At 41.0% G+C, this 16925-nt stretch overlaps 1 protein-coding gene across 2 annotated transcripts in view; it reads right to left on the reverse strand.

Annotated features, from left to right (window-relative positions):
- The window catches only part of PDCD6IP (programmed cell death 6 interacting protein), a 60392-nt gene that overhangs the window by 11459 nt on the left and 32008 nt on the right, over positions 1 to 16925 (reverse strand). The window contains exons 7-13 of one of the 2 annotated variants that reach the window (XM_075921809.2): positions 15811 to 15927; positions 11915 to 12137; positions 11047 to 11170; positions 8080 to 8257; positions 3038 to 3149; positions 1952 to 2121; positions 930 to 1178 (exon numbers count right to left, since the gene is read on the reverse strand). In XM_075921809.2, coding sequence (XP_075777924.2) covers positions 930 to 1178; positions 1952 to 2121; positions 3038 to 3149; positions 8080 to 8257; positions 11047 to 11170; positions 11915 to 12137; positions 15811 to 15927 — 1173 coding nt within the window. Of the gene's footprint in view, positions 1 to 929; positions 1179 to 1951; positions 2122 to 3037; positions 3150 to 8079; positions 8258 to 11046; positions 11171 to 11914; positions 12138 to 15810; positions 15943 to 16925 lie in introns of both variants that reach the window. The other variant, XM_075921808.2, reaches the window with a different exon arrangement.

A 16925-nucleotide genomic window follows, 5' to 3' on the forward strand; every position in this document is an offset into this window, starting at 1 on the left:
AACCAATGAGCACAAATATAATAAACACACTAATTAGAAAAAATATCCAAATGTTATTTAAGGTATTTCAGGGAAGCAGATGCACACTATGTAGCTCTGTGTCACTGACATGGGCAGTAAGAAAGATCTGAGTGGCAGCTGGGGCTGCTCTGTCCTTAACTGTTTGGGAATTAAGATGCAGAGACAGACAGGGTATATGTGCTGACTCAGTAGACACTACTGGCTAAAATATTCTAGACACACATACTGTGTAGATTTACCTGCCAGTAGAATCAACATGGACAAGTGCTTGAAAAAAATGTAATTTCTATATGGGGGACAGTCAAGAAAACACTGTCCCAGGCTTGTGAGACACGTTTCCTTCTGCCCAAATTTATGTGCAAAGCTGCTTCTTTTCCCAGTTTTACTCTGGCACTACCTGCTTCTCGATGTATAAAGCTAGGATACATATGGCCAGTACAACTTTGTGCAGAGTGGCCTCCAAGAGTCATGGTGAAGCATCTAACCAGTTGCTGGTGAGGAGTGAGCTATATGTACCTCAGAGGTCAAATGTAATAGGATGTCACAGTGTAGAAGTCATGAGAGGCAGAATAGTACTGTTACAACACACTTGCAAGGAGCTATTACAATGCTGCTGAGTTGCAGCAAGGAAAGGCCTTGGAGAGTTTGTACAGAAGAACTCTGGCACAGGCTGCTGAGAAACAAACACTTGTATCTTTCCCCATTCTCACTGGAAATCGTGTGTCACACGGATCACTTGGATCAACTATTATTCCAGCAAAGTGTGAGTCCTGAGTAGGAAAGAGCAAAGACTAAAATGTTAAGGCATCTGAAGTTCTGCTGTCTGAGAAGGCCATGTGGGTCTGGGAAAACAGTTGAGGCAGTACTGCCGAGTTTATTAAAAAAAGAATACTGTTAATGTTTTGTACCTGAATATTTTTGAGAAGGTCATCCTGCTTCTTCAGGGTCTCTTGAACTTTGTGTGTTAAACTTCCATATATTCGGTCCAATTCAGTAACTGAGATGGCTTCCTCATTTATAGCACCATCCTGTGCAAGTGCAGTCAGAAATTTGCTTGTCATGTCAAAATTTACAGATTTTAGGTCATTCTCAAGTTGTTCTCTCTCCTTCTTCACTTCATCCAGGCTGACTAGTAAAGCTCTTAAGACACGAACAACCTATGAAACAAGATTAAATTCATTTGTACTTTGTTTTTAAGCATTTTTGCCAAACTGCATTCCACCTACTCATCTTGCCTTGCTCCCAAATTATTCAATATTTATGACCTCTGACACTCAGATTACAGTCCAACACAACTTTCACTGCTATATCAAGATTATGAAGAGACCACCTCACTTCCGTAATATTTCATTTTCCTTTAGAAGTTCTCTCTGATTGACAAGAGTGAGAATTTCAACATGTATCAAAGTGTATGACTAACAACTTTGATTCAAATTTTATGTGAGGTATCTTCTTCAAAAAATTATTTTACAACATTATAGCAAGGGTGGGAAATAATTTTTTATTAGGGTGCCACATCTGGGAAGGGATATGGATTCAGGAGGTGGCAGAAAGTTGGGTATATGGAGTGGGGAGTAGAGGGTTGGGGAAAAAAGGGGTTGGGGTGCCAGAGTCAGGTTCTGGCCAGGAGACTACCTGGGTGACACTGAGCCAGCAGCCCAGCATGTATGAGGCAGCCTCCCTGCTTGCCCTGTCCCTGCACAAGCTGCAGGGCCATTAGCATGTGTGCTTAACTATGAGCCAGTGGGGAGGAAGTCGTGTGTGCATATATAAGCTAGAGGAGAGAGGGGTGTGATGCTTCGTGGCTGCCTGTTATTCAGACAGTCGCATTGGCTGGATTCTGTCTATATTATAGACAGGCTCTAAATAACTTATCACTGTGCACAGACGCCCAGGATAGCCAACAGAACTTTTAATTTTTTTGCCTTACCTCACTTCCCTGCATAGTTTTTGCTGGATTGGCAGAAGGAATAGCTGCATTCAATTCTGTCTCTGGTTTACACAGAAGTGAAATTGTATCTCGGTGAGTCTGATAGCGTTCTTTAACTTGTCCATCTGCCTGTACAGCTTTATCCAGAATATTACAGAAATTGGCTCCCTCTGGCAATAGAAAAAAGGTAATATTTAGAGTATGACAGTGATTTAATCCAAATTTTATAAAATACAACAATATTTGTGCCTTTCATCAATTTTTCACAAGTTTTCAAACACAAACACATTAAAACTGAAGTCCCGGTCATGTAACCATTACATTAAAATGTCTAACTTAGAATTCCCAACAAATGGATATTTTAAGAATTACTAAGAAAATACATTTAAAAATTCCGTGATGTGAATAGCACAAATTTGAAAGCTTGCAACTCAGTTACTCAAAAGTCTCAAAATTACACTAACAGGATTCAGTACACAGTGATGGGTCATAAGTATAGTGGAAGAAATTGGACAGACTCATTTAGAAGATTTTTTTTAATGGAAGAAGTTCCTTCAGAAAAGGGCAAGTGACTCTCTAATCCATCCTAAACTTAATATAAAGTAGCATACAGTTCTTCAAACCTAGAACATGAAGTCTATTATATCCAAGAGTACTGAATAAGCCAGATATTCTGACACAGGGCATCCTCTCTGCACAGCATCAGGAGGGGAGTCTGGCTATACAGCCAGACCAATTAACAAAGCCTCGTGTGTGCTGCATCTGATCCATAAAAGTGGTCCGCAGATATGAAAGGGGTATTTCACAGACTTTCAGGGCTTTGTGAATTAACCTTGTCCACAGGGAAAATCATTTCTTTGGTGATGCACAACCTGCCAAGAGGCTCCCTATGGAAATTCCTTTATCTTCCTTTATCTAGTAGATTAACAAAAGTACAGACATATACATATCTTTCTTAAACTTCACGGACTTTATTGGAACTAATATTAGATGACTAAGATACTTGAATTTTCACTAAATTTTAATTTAAAAATGCCTTTCATGCAGCAGTCCCAGGATTACAGAAGCAAAAGAGGTGAGATTTACCTGCCCTCAAAGGTCTGTAGAGTTCACCAGATGGTGTTCTTTGCCAACGCTCTTTGAATTTTGTTCTTAAATCATTGTCCGTGGCTTCTTCTTCATCCAATAATCTTAATGACTTATAGAATTAAAAAAAGGGTATTATGTGCAATGTATTTTTTCCCTAACTATGAAATGACTACACAGCTATGAACTGTAAAGATAAATCTTGAACATAGTAACTAAAGTGAAAATACTCATAGAGGTAACACCATGTTAGTCTGTACCTGAAAAAACTTAAACAACGAATGGTCCTGCAGCACCTTAGAGACTAACAAAAACTGTAGAACATGAGCTTTTGTGGGCGCAACCCACTTAAGGTAAAAATAGACTTACTATACCTAACTGCCCAATAATTATTTCAGCGAATAAAACCCAAAAGAGGTTACTCATCCTGTGTGGTTACTATGGTTCTTTAAGATACATCTCCCTACGTGTGCTCCTCTCAAGTGCACTTCAGCCCCATTTACTGCAGTTCAGAGATTTTAGGTAATAGTGTCCATTCAGCCTGCACATGTCCACCACAGCTTCATGCTCTGCATGAAGGCTATACGGAGCTGTGCCACAAAATATACAATTTCCATCAACAGGTGTAGAAGGGAGCAGGTGATCAAATGTTCACAGAAAGGCCTCTTAAGACAGTGTACCAAAATGAGTTCACATGCTGGTATAGGGCATCTGATTTGTGGGAAGAGTGTCCAGTATCTTGAGAAATCTTGTAGGATAAGCAAAAACTGAAAAAAAAAAAAAACCCTTTACCCTCTGTTGGAACAGGGGTGGGCAATAATTTTTGCCAGGGAGCCACTCCAAGGATTTGAAAAGTGGTTGAGGGCTGCACTGTTCCAGGATATTAATGGAAAAGATGCAGGAGCTGGGACAGAGGCTGGGTGCAGATGGGAGCATGAGGTAAGGGACTGGGTGCAGGACGGAGACTGGAGTCTGGGAGAGAGTCTGGGTGAAGCAGGCGGTTGTGACCTAGGGCAGAGGACTAGAATGCAGGGGTTTGGGATGTGACGTAGAGTAGAAGGGGACTGGAGCAGGAGATTAGGGTGCTAGATCTGGGAGGGGATATGGTCGTAAGAGGGGGACAGAGGGTTTAGGTATGTTGAGTGGGGAGGGCAGAGGGTTGGGGCAGGGAGGGGCTGGGGTGCCAAAGCAGGCTATGACCAGAAGACTTACCAGCCAGCAGCCAAACCAACCTGTCTATCTGCAGAGTTAAGGCTTGCAGAGCTTAAAATGTTTCCCAGCCAGCCTGTTTGCCGGCCATGTGCTTCAGTGAATAACTGAGCTGATGAGAGAGGGCATAGTTCTTCTCGGCTGCCTGTTATTCAAACAAGCAGCTCCAACTGGCTGGTTTACGGCCAGAAATCGGCCAATGGGGATTGAAACAGAAAGGAAACCCAGCAGCCGTGTTTCTGCATGGTGCACAGGGCTACAGGGGAGCCTGCCTGGGGTCCCTAATGCCTCCGCAGGCCGTATTTTGCCCAGGCCTGTGTTGGAAGGTCATACCTGATGCCAAATGTTCTTTTAAGGAGCTCAGACAATCTTATTGATTTTAACTCTAAAACATAAAATATCACAACAACAATAGAGAGAATGTAGTTGAAAGATGTTTCAGGTCACACTAGTGTTTGAATATAATCCACTTTTGCATATGAATGGCACATGTAGACCTCTCCTACTATGTAACAGGATTCTTTTATGTGGAATAGGCTGCAAACCATCTGTAAACCATACCTTGATCTAAACAATCAAAGGTTGGGGTGACCAATTTGACTGGCATCCTGAAAAAGATGGTGAACAGCCCACTGACTGATCAGCTGACAACTGAGTGAGGTAAGGAAATTTCTCTTGACCATGCTGGAAATACAATAACGGTAGCTTTGTCTTTCTTTATTCTGAGCAGCACTGTCAATATCAGGGGAAATGCAAACAGAAGACATGAACTCCAAATGAAGGAAAAAGGCATCTTCTAGGAAGCTGAGATACAGATCCTTGATAAGCAAAGCTAGGAACAATTCTTGTTCCTGGCTGAGGTAAACAGGTCTATATCTGGGACTCACCAACATTTAATTATGCAGTGGAGTATAGTGGGACCTTTGTAATCTTGCAAGAAACATGTACCAAAAGCATTTGCCTCTGGTGTTCTGTACACCCAGAACATAAGTTGCTAAGATGTTGATCTGACTACGTATGCACCAATTCCAAAGTCTTATTGCTTCAACACAAGAGAAGGCAATCTTATTACCCCTTGGCAGTTTACGTAAAGCATCCATGACGCATTGTCCATCGTTATTTATGTATTTGCCCAGATAAATCTGAAAGAATGAATACAGCCCGCTCTAAGATCGAGCAAGTTGATGTGTAAAGTGGATTCAAGAGAAGATCACCTGCCTTGACCAGTGAGAGCATCTAGGTGAGTCCACAATCTCCGTATGGACAGATCTGATTATGATTGAGATGGCTGAGTGAAGGGCACCCTTGTGCAAATATTGAGAGTCCTCTAGAAGAGTGATTTTTGACTGTCAATACCATAGACAGTAGTTTAAACTTTATTTGCTTGGTGATGAGTAAACTGTTCTGAGCCCCCGCTCCCCCCCCCCCCCCACCAGACACAGAGCATATGAAATTTTGTGTGTTTCATTACTAAAGATGTAAGATGTAATTTCTCCCCCAATAGCTGAAAAGACAACTTGCAGCTGATGTTTGAGAGCTGACTTGGACTATGGTGACTAGATTCAGCAGCGTTTTGAACACGTGTGTAGGAAGCAATTCTTTGGCCATTACTGTATCGAGGCAAACGCCTATAAACTCCACATATTTTGTAGTGCAATTAAGGTGGACTTGGGGATATTTAATTGTAGTCTCAGTCCGAGAAACAGATATACTGCCTTCTGAATAGCCACTGAAGCTTTGTAGAAGGACCATCCTTTGAGCAAGCAATTGTTAAGTATAGGAAAATTAGAGTTTCTTGTTTACAAAGATAAGCTGCACCACAGAAAGAATTTGAGATTATTCTAGGCATAGAATCATAGAATACTAGGCCTGGAAGGGACCTCGAGAGGTCATCAAGTCCAGTCTCCTGCCCTCATTGCAGGACCAAATTCTATTTAGACCATCCCTCAGACATTTATCTAACCTAGTCTTAAATATCTCCAGAGATGGAGATTCCACAACCTCCCTGGGCAATTTATTCCAGTGTTTGACTAGTCTGACAGTTAGGAACTTTTTCCTAATGTCCAACTTAAACTTCCCTTGCTCCAGTTTAAGAAGAAGAGAGACTGAATGGGAGCATCACACATTGAAAATCCTTTTGATCCAGAGTACAGTATTGGAATCTTCCATGGGAAGTGAGCTTCTTAAAGGGCAAGGGCTGAGGACTAGTCCCCTTGGTTCAATGATGACACTGCTTTAAGAGTTTCCATTTTGAACCCCTGAATATAAATTTATCTCAGATCTAGAATAGATCTCCAATCATCATTTTTTATTTTGGAACTAGGAAGTAGCTGGATTATAATCCCTCACCTCTGTGTAGGATGGGAATTCATTGGTTATCACCCAGATTCAGAGGACTTAATTTCCTGTTCCCAAAGGTGCTTGTAAGAGGAGACCCTGAAGAGTGATTGGGAAGGAGGTAGGCATGGTGGATGGAGAATCCCGCTGAAATGATTTTAAGAAGCCACCTGTCCAAATGCAATATAATCCCAGTTCTGACAGAAATGAGAAAGTAGTCTCCAAAGTAAGGAAGACATGCAGATGGTTGAAGCAGATAAAAATGCAGATGGCAGCTGAAGTCAGGTCTCTACTAGATATGGAAGGTCAGCTTGAGGTACTCAACTCCAACTACATAAATAACATAGTTGGTGTTTTCACAATGGGAGGTCGATGGAAGCAAATACTCACAATGGCTTCCCTTACTCCTTGCAAATCAAGGGAGTACCAGTGCTAACTAGCGACACCCTCGGCATCTAAGAAGATGGGGTTGAACAAACACTGGTACCTAAAATCTCCCACCTGAGGTACACAGAGTAGGAACACCTAGAATGGAGCAATCATGGAGACACTATTTGAAGAAGCAGAAGTGGCTGTAATAGGAATCATGTTGTTTTACCAATTTCCCTCTCAACCATAATCTCAAATGGAAAAAGCTCTGCTGAGTCAATACTACCTGTGACACTGGACACTTGTAGATAAAATGCTTACCCATCTCCATGCATATCTTTGGATTTCACACTTAAAAACCTTCAAAAAACAAGTGACTTCATTTCACTGAAGTGACAACTTTACACAAATGCAAGTTAACTTGAAATATTATAACATGCATCCTTTACTATTTAAAGAGCTTGAGTTAGAGTCATAAAAGTGCACATCATATATATAGTAGCCCAGTGTCTGAGTCTGTAACGCCGAAATGCTGGCTGTTCCCTCTGGGTGGCACTGTTGCTGAAATGCTGTCTGTTCCCTCTGGTCGGTCCATGCTGCATGGGGAGTGTGGGGCCCAAACGGCTGCTTGCTCCCCTGTGGCAGCCTGGCTGAGCGGCGCAGAAGTCAGTTGAGCGCCACACGAGAGGGGAAGAGGGGCGGGGCAGTGATGTGCGATGTGACAGCTGCTCCAGGTCCCGCCCCCAGCCATGAACGTCACCGCCGTGCCCGCCTTTGCCTCTCACTGTGGCGCTCAGCTGACTTCTGCGCCGCTCAGCCGGGCCGCTGCATGGGAGCAAGTGGCGCAAGCGGCCGTTTGGGCTCTGCACTCCCCACACAGCGACGGGGAGTGTTGAGCCCAAAAGGCAATTTGGACTCTGCAGTCCCCCTAGTGAGAGGCAGGAGGAAGAGGAGAGCTGGGGGGGGGGGAGGGGGGAAGAGAGGCAGGAGCAGGAGGAGAGAGAGACATGGAGCAAAAGACCAGAGGCTCAGGAGAGAAGACTGATGTGGAGGAGAGACCTGAAAATCCTATCTTATGATAGGCTAATTGGCTAGTTTTAAAGAATGTCAGTTTTTTCTAAGCTTACTTCATCCAAGATCTCTCTGTTCCTCTGTAGCAGTTCTGGTAGATCTTTGATCAGCTGATCAATGGTTTGGATGCCTCCCTGTTCAACAACAGACTTGGACTTCTGTAGAATAGACTGAGGAACACTATCACCAGACACATCTTCAATGGCAGCAGGCAAATTGAGAGAAGCCAATATTCTGAGAAGGTCAATGTATTGCATACAATTAGTACACCACAAAAACAGCACCAAAAAGCATCATTTTTTATATCCAAATTAAAAACACATAAAAACAAGAAAGGTAACAGAAGGTAATATAATCCTGGATAATTTTAAAAACTGGAAACATTTACAGATTACTCATAGGATATAATTATCCAAAAAAGCAAGAGTACTAATTTTTTTTAAAGATAATTAATATATCTTTCATTTTTCCTTTGTATTTTAGTGCTTATAAAGCATAACAGACTAAGGGCTTATCTTCACTATGCAACAGATGTATGCTGAAGTGACTAATTCACTGGTGGTCGATTTATTGCATCTGCTTACAGGTAATAAATCGATTCCAGAAAGCTCTCCTGTCAACTCCGATAATCCACTAGGATGAAAAGAGTAACTGGAGTCACAGGGGAAACAACCCACACTGACATTACTGCACAAAAACACCGTGGTAAGTAGGGGGGGGGGGGGGAGAATTAGGGAGAATAAGAATTAGATCAATTTCACTTGAACTTTCCTCTGGAGAACAGAAAAGGAGAGGCACACTGGAACTATTTAGTAGATTTTGGTAAGTCTGTCAAGTTAAGGTACACTATTTGCACAGCTGAAGTTGCTTACATTAGATTGACAGTTTGGGAAATGCTGATCGTGTATGTGCAATCCGGCTGACTACGGCTTTTTGAAAATCTCTGACCTGCGGTGCTGGGACAAGCCCAACCTACAGTGGAGCACTCACAGGGACCATTCGAAGAAGAATATAGTTCTCCAGCTGATGTGGGCGGAGGGAGGAGAAGTGTCTCCATTGCTATATCCCTCTTCAGCTAAGCCATATACCACAAGGCATCCACCAGGTATCTTTGAGGTGACCAAAATGAGAAGAGAGATAGAGTTCCTTCCACCAGCCACAGTGATGGGTAGGGACTTCAGTTTATAAGACACCTACCAAGGCCTTATCTACACCGGCATATTTTGGGTGTATATAGACTACGCCAAACGGTCGAAAGAGTATATGCGAATTCCGTGGGAATTTGCATATCTTCTTCCGATCACCCTTTCAAAAGCTCAGTTTTTGAAAGTGAAAGTAATTAAAATGCAGCTTTTTCAGCAAACCCTCACCCCCTTCTCAAAAAGCTGTATATGCCTCCTTTAAGGAAGAGCAGCTTTTCGACGAAAGAAAAAGCCAGACACCAAAAAAGCCATGTCTTAATTACTTTCACTTTCAAAACCTCTGCTTTCGAAAGATATGCAAATTCCCACAGAATTTGCATATCCTCTTTTGACCATTCAGTATAGTCTAGATACACCCCCAGTCACCAAAAACTGTCTTTTGGCAACAAAACAGTGAGAGCGTTTACACTGCGACTTTTGTCTGGAAAAGTACCTAGTTTTAGCAACAAAAAACTTCCAACCCTCCAAGACTTTTGTCTTTTCCCCTCCATTTATTGTCAGCAAAAAACCAGTGTTAGACTTTGCTGTTTGTTTTGTCGAGAACTGGCTTCTGTCAGTATCCCACAATGCCTTCCCTAATGGCTGTGCTCAGTGTTTTGTGATCTGCTCTGCCCTGCATGTGAAAGGCATGCACCACTCCCTTTCAAAGCTCTCGGAAGTATTGGACAGCTGAGTGAGCTGGGAAGTATCTGAGTTAGCTGCTCTGTTTGGGTAACAAACACAGAGCAAATCATTGGAATTCTTCTGTTCTTCTCTGCTAAGAACATAGCAGCAGGCAGACTGCTGCTGCAGGAGGGCTAGAGAGACTGGTGTACAGTACTGCTTTGACATGTGTTATCATGGAGAGCTCAAAGCAACAAGGGAATACCAAGAAGCACAGGGATCATCTCTGCCTTCCCATGACTATACACTGTGGGATTTTTTTCTCTCCCTCTGTGGTGACTTTTGACGACAGAAGTGCTGTCAACATACAAACATAGCCAAACGGAAGAAAAATACAAAATCAATGGCACACACAAGCAGAGTGTAAGGCCAGCTCTTATAGTGTAAGGCAGACAGCTCAGTACCCTTCCATTTCCCAGAAGCTTAGGAAGGAAAGCCAGTGGCTTCACCCTGGATGTTGTCCCTAAACAGCGTATCCGTAAGTGACTAATGGGATTTTAGTCACTTGACTATCAGGTGCCTGATAGTTTCCCAACAGTAGAGAGCTGCAGTATTTTTACTGTAGTATTTACTGACCCAGTTCTCTAAAACTTTTAGTACCAAGTGCTGAGACAATAAAAAAAAAAATCACAAGCCATTACAGGGTGAATCTCTCCAGTCCAGCACACTCATTTGGCAACATCCATAGTCTGGCATGGTTTTAGTTAGCTGGATGTCCATTTATGAGTGTGGCAAGTTTCCCATTATCCCATAAAGTTTGTTTTGAGCCACAATCTTGGTTCAGTGATCTGTGCAGTTATTTAGCTCTAATATACCACCAAATCTTTTCTAAGAGCCTAGTAGGCAGTGGAAGTTTTGGTAATGCTGTCGGACAATATTGACCTCCCATGGTTCCACAAATTCTCTGGTTCAGCACCAGTGAAGTACTAATAGTACCACACTAGAGATGTTCAACCTGTAGAAACTTGGGATGACTGTTCCATTATTTTACATCATCAGTATTCACATATTCCCCTTCGTCCTTCAATTTTTGTCTAAACCAAATATTTAGAAATATCTGAACAAATCACTTCATAAATCTTCACTGAAATGGATAAAAGGTTTCAATAATTTCAGACAAATGATTAAAAATGTTTTGAAAAGGTAATCAAGACTCACCCATTTGCCAGATTGGTGGCTTCTCTCATCTGGGCTATTGATCTATTTACCAAGTCTGCCTTCCTCTGGTTATAGAGGCCCAGAGACTGCTGCACTGCCAGAGGAACCATCTTCTCAAACAGATCTGCAATTGAGACAGATTTTAATGCAGTTATAAAAGCGACACAAAAAAAACCCTGCAGTTTCTTTATACCCTTTGCTATATCTTTAGAGATTACTCTAGAAAACTACTGATAATTGGATTGGTCAAGTTTCTTTAAAAGTTGTTACTTCAGATTTATCACAAAAGACTCTTAGTAAAGGATATGTATACAACTTCAACATACTGCATTTAGGCAAGATGTGAGAACAACAGATGGGGCTATCTTAAAATTAACTTGGCAGGAAATTTCATTAATAGGCAGAAAGATCTTTTCAACAAACCTCCATGATCAGAGCTCAGATTACATGCTTCAGCCAAACATTCTGAGATATAGTTACTCAAACTTGCACTAGTTCTAACTTGAAACTGCAGATTTACCTTTTGCAGGGTCCTATCAGTAATCTTTGTATAACCGTATAAACTAATGGCTTTATGCATACTACAATAGTTCAGAAACAATTGTTCAGAAAACGCTTAACTTCACGTATTGTAAATGTTCTTTTCCACATCCAACATGCTTATTTAATATTTTCATCAATGAATAGCAAAGAGAATTTAAAAAAAGACACAAAATTTGCCAAATACAAAGGCAGTTTGCTGAAACACACTCTTGGAAATTGAACATTAACCTTAATATTACACATTTAACTATTACAGGTGAATTTGGAGCCCACATTAATCTCAAATATACTTCACCTCTCAATCTTCTATGAATATTTTGCTTACCAGTGAACTTCTGGCTGATAGGGACAACAATTGAGGTAGTTTTCACAAGACTGGCTTTGCCAATGGGTTCTAGATCTTTCAAGTCAGGAACCCGGTCATGATAAATGAAGTCATTGTCTTTCTTGGCAGCTGTAAGGGCGCGGTTGATTTTGTCAGACAAATCTTTTACATTTATGTATTCATCATAACGAGATGCCACTGTTTTTACCAGGTCTGACGCATGCTAAAAATCAACACAGAGAATTACAATTCAAATAGTTTCTCTATCCAGTACTCTTTCCAACAGCCAGCACTCTTTCCAACAGCATTCCATCTCTAAAAAACAATATATAGGAAAACAGCTGATCATTTCAGTTAGCCAACTAAGACTATTGCAAAGGCATAGGATTTAACATTAGGAGCCCTCTGCCTAGTAAAGTTATATCCCTAAAGATTTTGAGAAGGATCAGCAAAATTACTCTTTGCAATACACTCATTGATTTTTGTTTACACAGACAGACATTAATGGGATCAAGAGTCCTCCTGCAGGTCATCCTAAGTAACCTCCCCAGCAGTCTCCAAATTATTTAGTTGTAATTTAGAAAGTACAAAACAGGGAGATAAATTATTTCACAAGCCCACTCAAAAAAAAGTGAACACTGCGTCAGCTTCAAGGACCAGAACTAAACTGGTTGTCCCTAGTTAGAGGAGCCTTGTAGTAAATGCTACAATATGTAGTTTCCTTTGTGTGTCTTCCCCATGTGCTGCTAAAGATTCAAGGGGGAGACAATGTATTTCTACCCCATTCTCAAGTTCTTGCCTGTTTCTTGAATAACGTGCAAGAAACAAATGTTAATATACAGCTGCACAGCTAGAGTTCTAACATGACAGCCATCTCCCTGCTACCACCATCAGGCTGTTTAAGGCACTGTTTTAGCTGCCTTCTTGATCACACAGGCTTACAACAGTGCTGCAAAAATATACAATCTTGGCAAACTATGCCAAACTCTTATTACTGTAATTGTAAAGGGGAAGGGAGTTGGGGGAGAGAAAGGAAAGAAATAATGTAAAGAAGGAAATGCACACAAAGGGAAGCAGAAGGGACAAATTCTCACATCCCAGATGGTATTTGGGATTTAGTCAAGGCTGGTGATGGTGGCAATGACATATGGCCTGGTCAGGAAAATTTTCAGAAGTAGGACAATGAATGTCAGGGATCCCAGGAAATGGCAGCGGTGGGACTCATGATAGCAAAGCTCACTTAATAGCCAGCATTTCTCCCAAAGTCTTTCTTTGAGGACGACGAAAGACAATGATGTGTACAATAGCTCATCCACTTATTTTGTCCATCAATTAGACTTAATTTTCAACACACCAAGTTTGGCTCATTGATTTTTAGTCACAAATTTGAGGGAAGCCTTCTCTAAAACTCAGTCAGCACTAAATTACTTAAATCCTAAATTATCAAAAGATTAGTGAAAACTTGTGAGGTTTATTACAAAAAATGACTATAAAATGCATGATGGGAAAATTTAAAAGCTATGCTAAGGACATACATTGCACAATTTTCTAGCTCCCTCTGCTACTTTTGGTATTTTATTTATTTTATAGTCTATTACATAAGCATTGAAAGATACTACAGTAAACTTCCGATAATCCAGCACCTTTGGAATTATTGGATATGCTGGAGTACCGGAAGGGGGGCTATGAGAGGTCGGGGGGGGGGGGGTCGGCAAGGAACGGTGCAGCGTGGGCAGCACTCCAGCTGCTCTGCCCCCGGCTTCCCCAAGTCCTCCGCTGCTGAAACTGACCAGTGGCGGACTTGAAGAAGCCCGGGGCAGAGCAGCTCCAATTGTCTGGCTGGCCAGAGTACTTCCACGTTCCAGCTGGTGCCAGACTATTGGATGCCGAACAACTGGAGTTTTACTGTACTAGGGAAGGCATTAGCAAAAAAAATTCGACACCCACTCTTGACGATTTTTCTTCGGCATAAGCATACAGAAAGCAAACCTAGTTCAGCCAGGAGTCACCCTTATAAGTTTGGTTTAGAAAAGCACTCAATGAAAAACTCAAGTGGAACCCTGAAACAGCATGAGAGTTGTCCCTACTGGTCAAGAATTCTTTCTGCTTTCAATTTTACTGAATCTTACAAACACAGAGCCACAAACTAACAATCATCATCACCACCTCCACAGCCACCAAAAAAATTGTTGCATTTGACAAACCAGGTGTTTTCTTCATTATTGCCACTTAAGTTATGTGCTATGTAATTTATTCCTGTGTGTGTATATACACACTAATTACATCATACTTTCTTCTACTTTACATGAATGTGTAAAGGAACCCTTTGAACTGTATCATTTACCAGATACAATATGCACAGCCATAACATCTACTACATATTTGAGAAAGTTGGTGTCTGTCTGTATGTCCAAAAATTCCTCCTAAAGAGTAAGATCTAGGACCACCAAATTTGGTATGCAGTTTCCTCTTACTGGAAGGGTAAAGATTTTGCTGAGCCAGGACAATGGAATTTGCCTGAATAGGATTGTTTCTCATAAAACACAGAGGGAAGGATCTATTAACAGGCATCATTATACTGCAGAATAACCACAATGGGACAGGTGCATTGGTAAGAGTGGTCAGCTGGGGGCGGGGCTCTGGATGTTGCTGGCCACAGTACGCTGTTATGGTTCCGGTGAGCCACTATCTAGGCAGCATGGCACTGACCAGTCCCCATAAAACCTACTGCACCCCAGTTTCTCCTCAATCCCCAACCCTGAGTCCTGCATTCCCCCCCCACACACACACTCCCAGTCCTCTGCCCCAAGGCCCTGTTCACATACACCCCCAAACTGTTGAGTTCTGCACCTCTCCTCATGCCCAGCCCCCTGCCCATAGCAACTCTCAGTAAGTGTGCTAGTTCCCAATAGCATCATGTGACATAATTAAATAGATATCCCACCAATGTCCATCACACAATGGTGTCCCCCTGCTTTCCTTCAAACACAACAGAAGCTCGTGGATAATGCAGAAATTTTTAAAAAAGAGATTAACATTCCACTTCTTTGGCAGGCACATTAAGGAATTCAGTAACAGAGCCAAATTCTTCTCCACTGCACTTCAAATGGACCTTATTTTTTGAAAAAACCAGGCCGTGACACTGTCTATGTGTCATAGGAGATAAGTCCCAGCAATGGAAGTAGATACAATGACTAGAATTGTATTTTAAATCTATTTCTATATTAAAAATAAGATTGTGGGTTTATATAAGTAGAGGCAATATTTCAGCAATGGTCACAGTTTGCATCACCTGATCAAATTTGGTCCATTATTGTCAAATGTATTAATATAAGCTATTCTAGCACAGGCAAGGTCTTCAATTGTGGAGACATGGGTATCTAAGCATTTGAAATTCTATGTACCAATTGGTTCAAAAAACAGACTAGGTAAGTTCACAGAAGATATTAACTATTAGCCAGGATGGGCAGAGATGCAAGTTCATGCTCTAATGTCCCTAACCTCAGTCAGCCAGAACCTAGGAATGTGTGACAGAGTATGGATCATTGACTACATAGTCTGTTCATTCCCTCTGAAGGGCCTGACATTAGCCACTGTCGGAAGATAGAATACTAGGCTAAGCAGCCTTTGTTTTATTTACTCTTAGGATGTCATGCTTCCAAAGATCTGACTAAAGCACATACTTTGGAACAGAGAGATTTCTCACCATTACAGTATGGAAGTTCAGCAGTACGCAGTCTGTGGGCTTTGGGTTTTGTTTTTGGTATGTTTTAAAAAACTTCTCATTCTTAATTATCTGAGTTTTACAATTCAGTAGACTAAGTTTTTCATAAGTAGAAATTAAAATTTAAAAAGTCTTCCTACTTTAAGAGCTCTGCCCAAACTCCCAAACCCACCTGCAATCTCCCGATTTCTTCACCAAATTTCTTCTGCTGCTTTGCCAGGATAGACTGATGATACTCTGCATTGGCTTGCATAATGCAGTGCTTCGCAGCCAGCACAGGAAACACCTCCTGGAAATAAAAATACTGACCAGGGGAAAGTCCAACCACATAAAGCACCAGAGACAACATGGGATGCAGGAAGGAAAAGGAAGAAGAAAAGGAAATTAGAATCACCCAATTAATGGTTTAGATAGGTTAAAACATTAAAAGTAAATGTTAGAGACATATGACTCCATGGATTTAATTCAGCCAAAATAAAAATATTGCTCTGGTAAAATTACTTCAACTGTTCTACATTGATTTGAGGATTGTACTTAGTTTAATTAAAGCCATGAAGTCACAGCATTTACTTTACAAAGATTAGAATTCAAATATGCATTAGAAAGAATAGTAGAGAGGCTATCACAAAGACCCCAAGACAAAGTAGTTTCAAAAAGTATGAAAGAATATTTAGCCCTCTTAGTTAACCAAGTCACCACACCTTAGATGCTGACATGAAAGTTCTATATACTTTTCTTCAAATGATCATTACTACAAATAAACAATTATCCAGCAGAAACTACCGCAATGAGTTTTCATTTCCAATGAACCAAGAGCACTTTAATTATCAGCAGACCTAAAAAAATAGTTCTAAGGACACACACAACAAAATTTATTTATTTATATAAATAAAAATAAAGTCTGCCAGCTCTGTATAATCACCTCAGGATCTAAAATATCAAGACCAGAATAGGGATGTAAAATGCCATTTAAAATGTTAACCTGCTAAACTACTTGTTTAACCACTTAACCAGTCCACCACACCACAGGCAGGAGGTTCCCAGCACCAGTTACCACTTTACATCCCTAGACCAGGACCCATATAGAACCTCATTACAAAGTGTTAGTATGAAAAACAGATTTAGTAAGGTATTAAATAAGCCATCCCTAAATACGCTAGGACAAGTTAACTCAAAATATCAGTTTTAATAAAATTATATTGAAAATAGTATTGCAATACTTTCAAAGCTAATCACTTTTTAATAAAAACTTAAAGTGTTATTCCAACAGCTGACAACTTGAAATGC

Source organism: Pelodiscus sinensis, chromosome 2 (genome assembly GCF_052426305.1).
Source record: "Pelodiscus sinensis isolate ZL-2025 chromosome 2, ASM5242630v1, whole genome shotgun sequence".
NCBI lineage: Eukaryota > Metazoa > Chordata > Testudines > Trionychidae > Pelodiscus > Pelodiscus sinensis.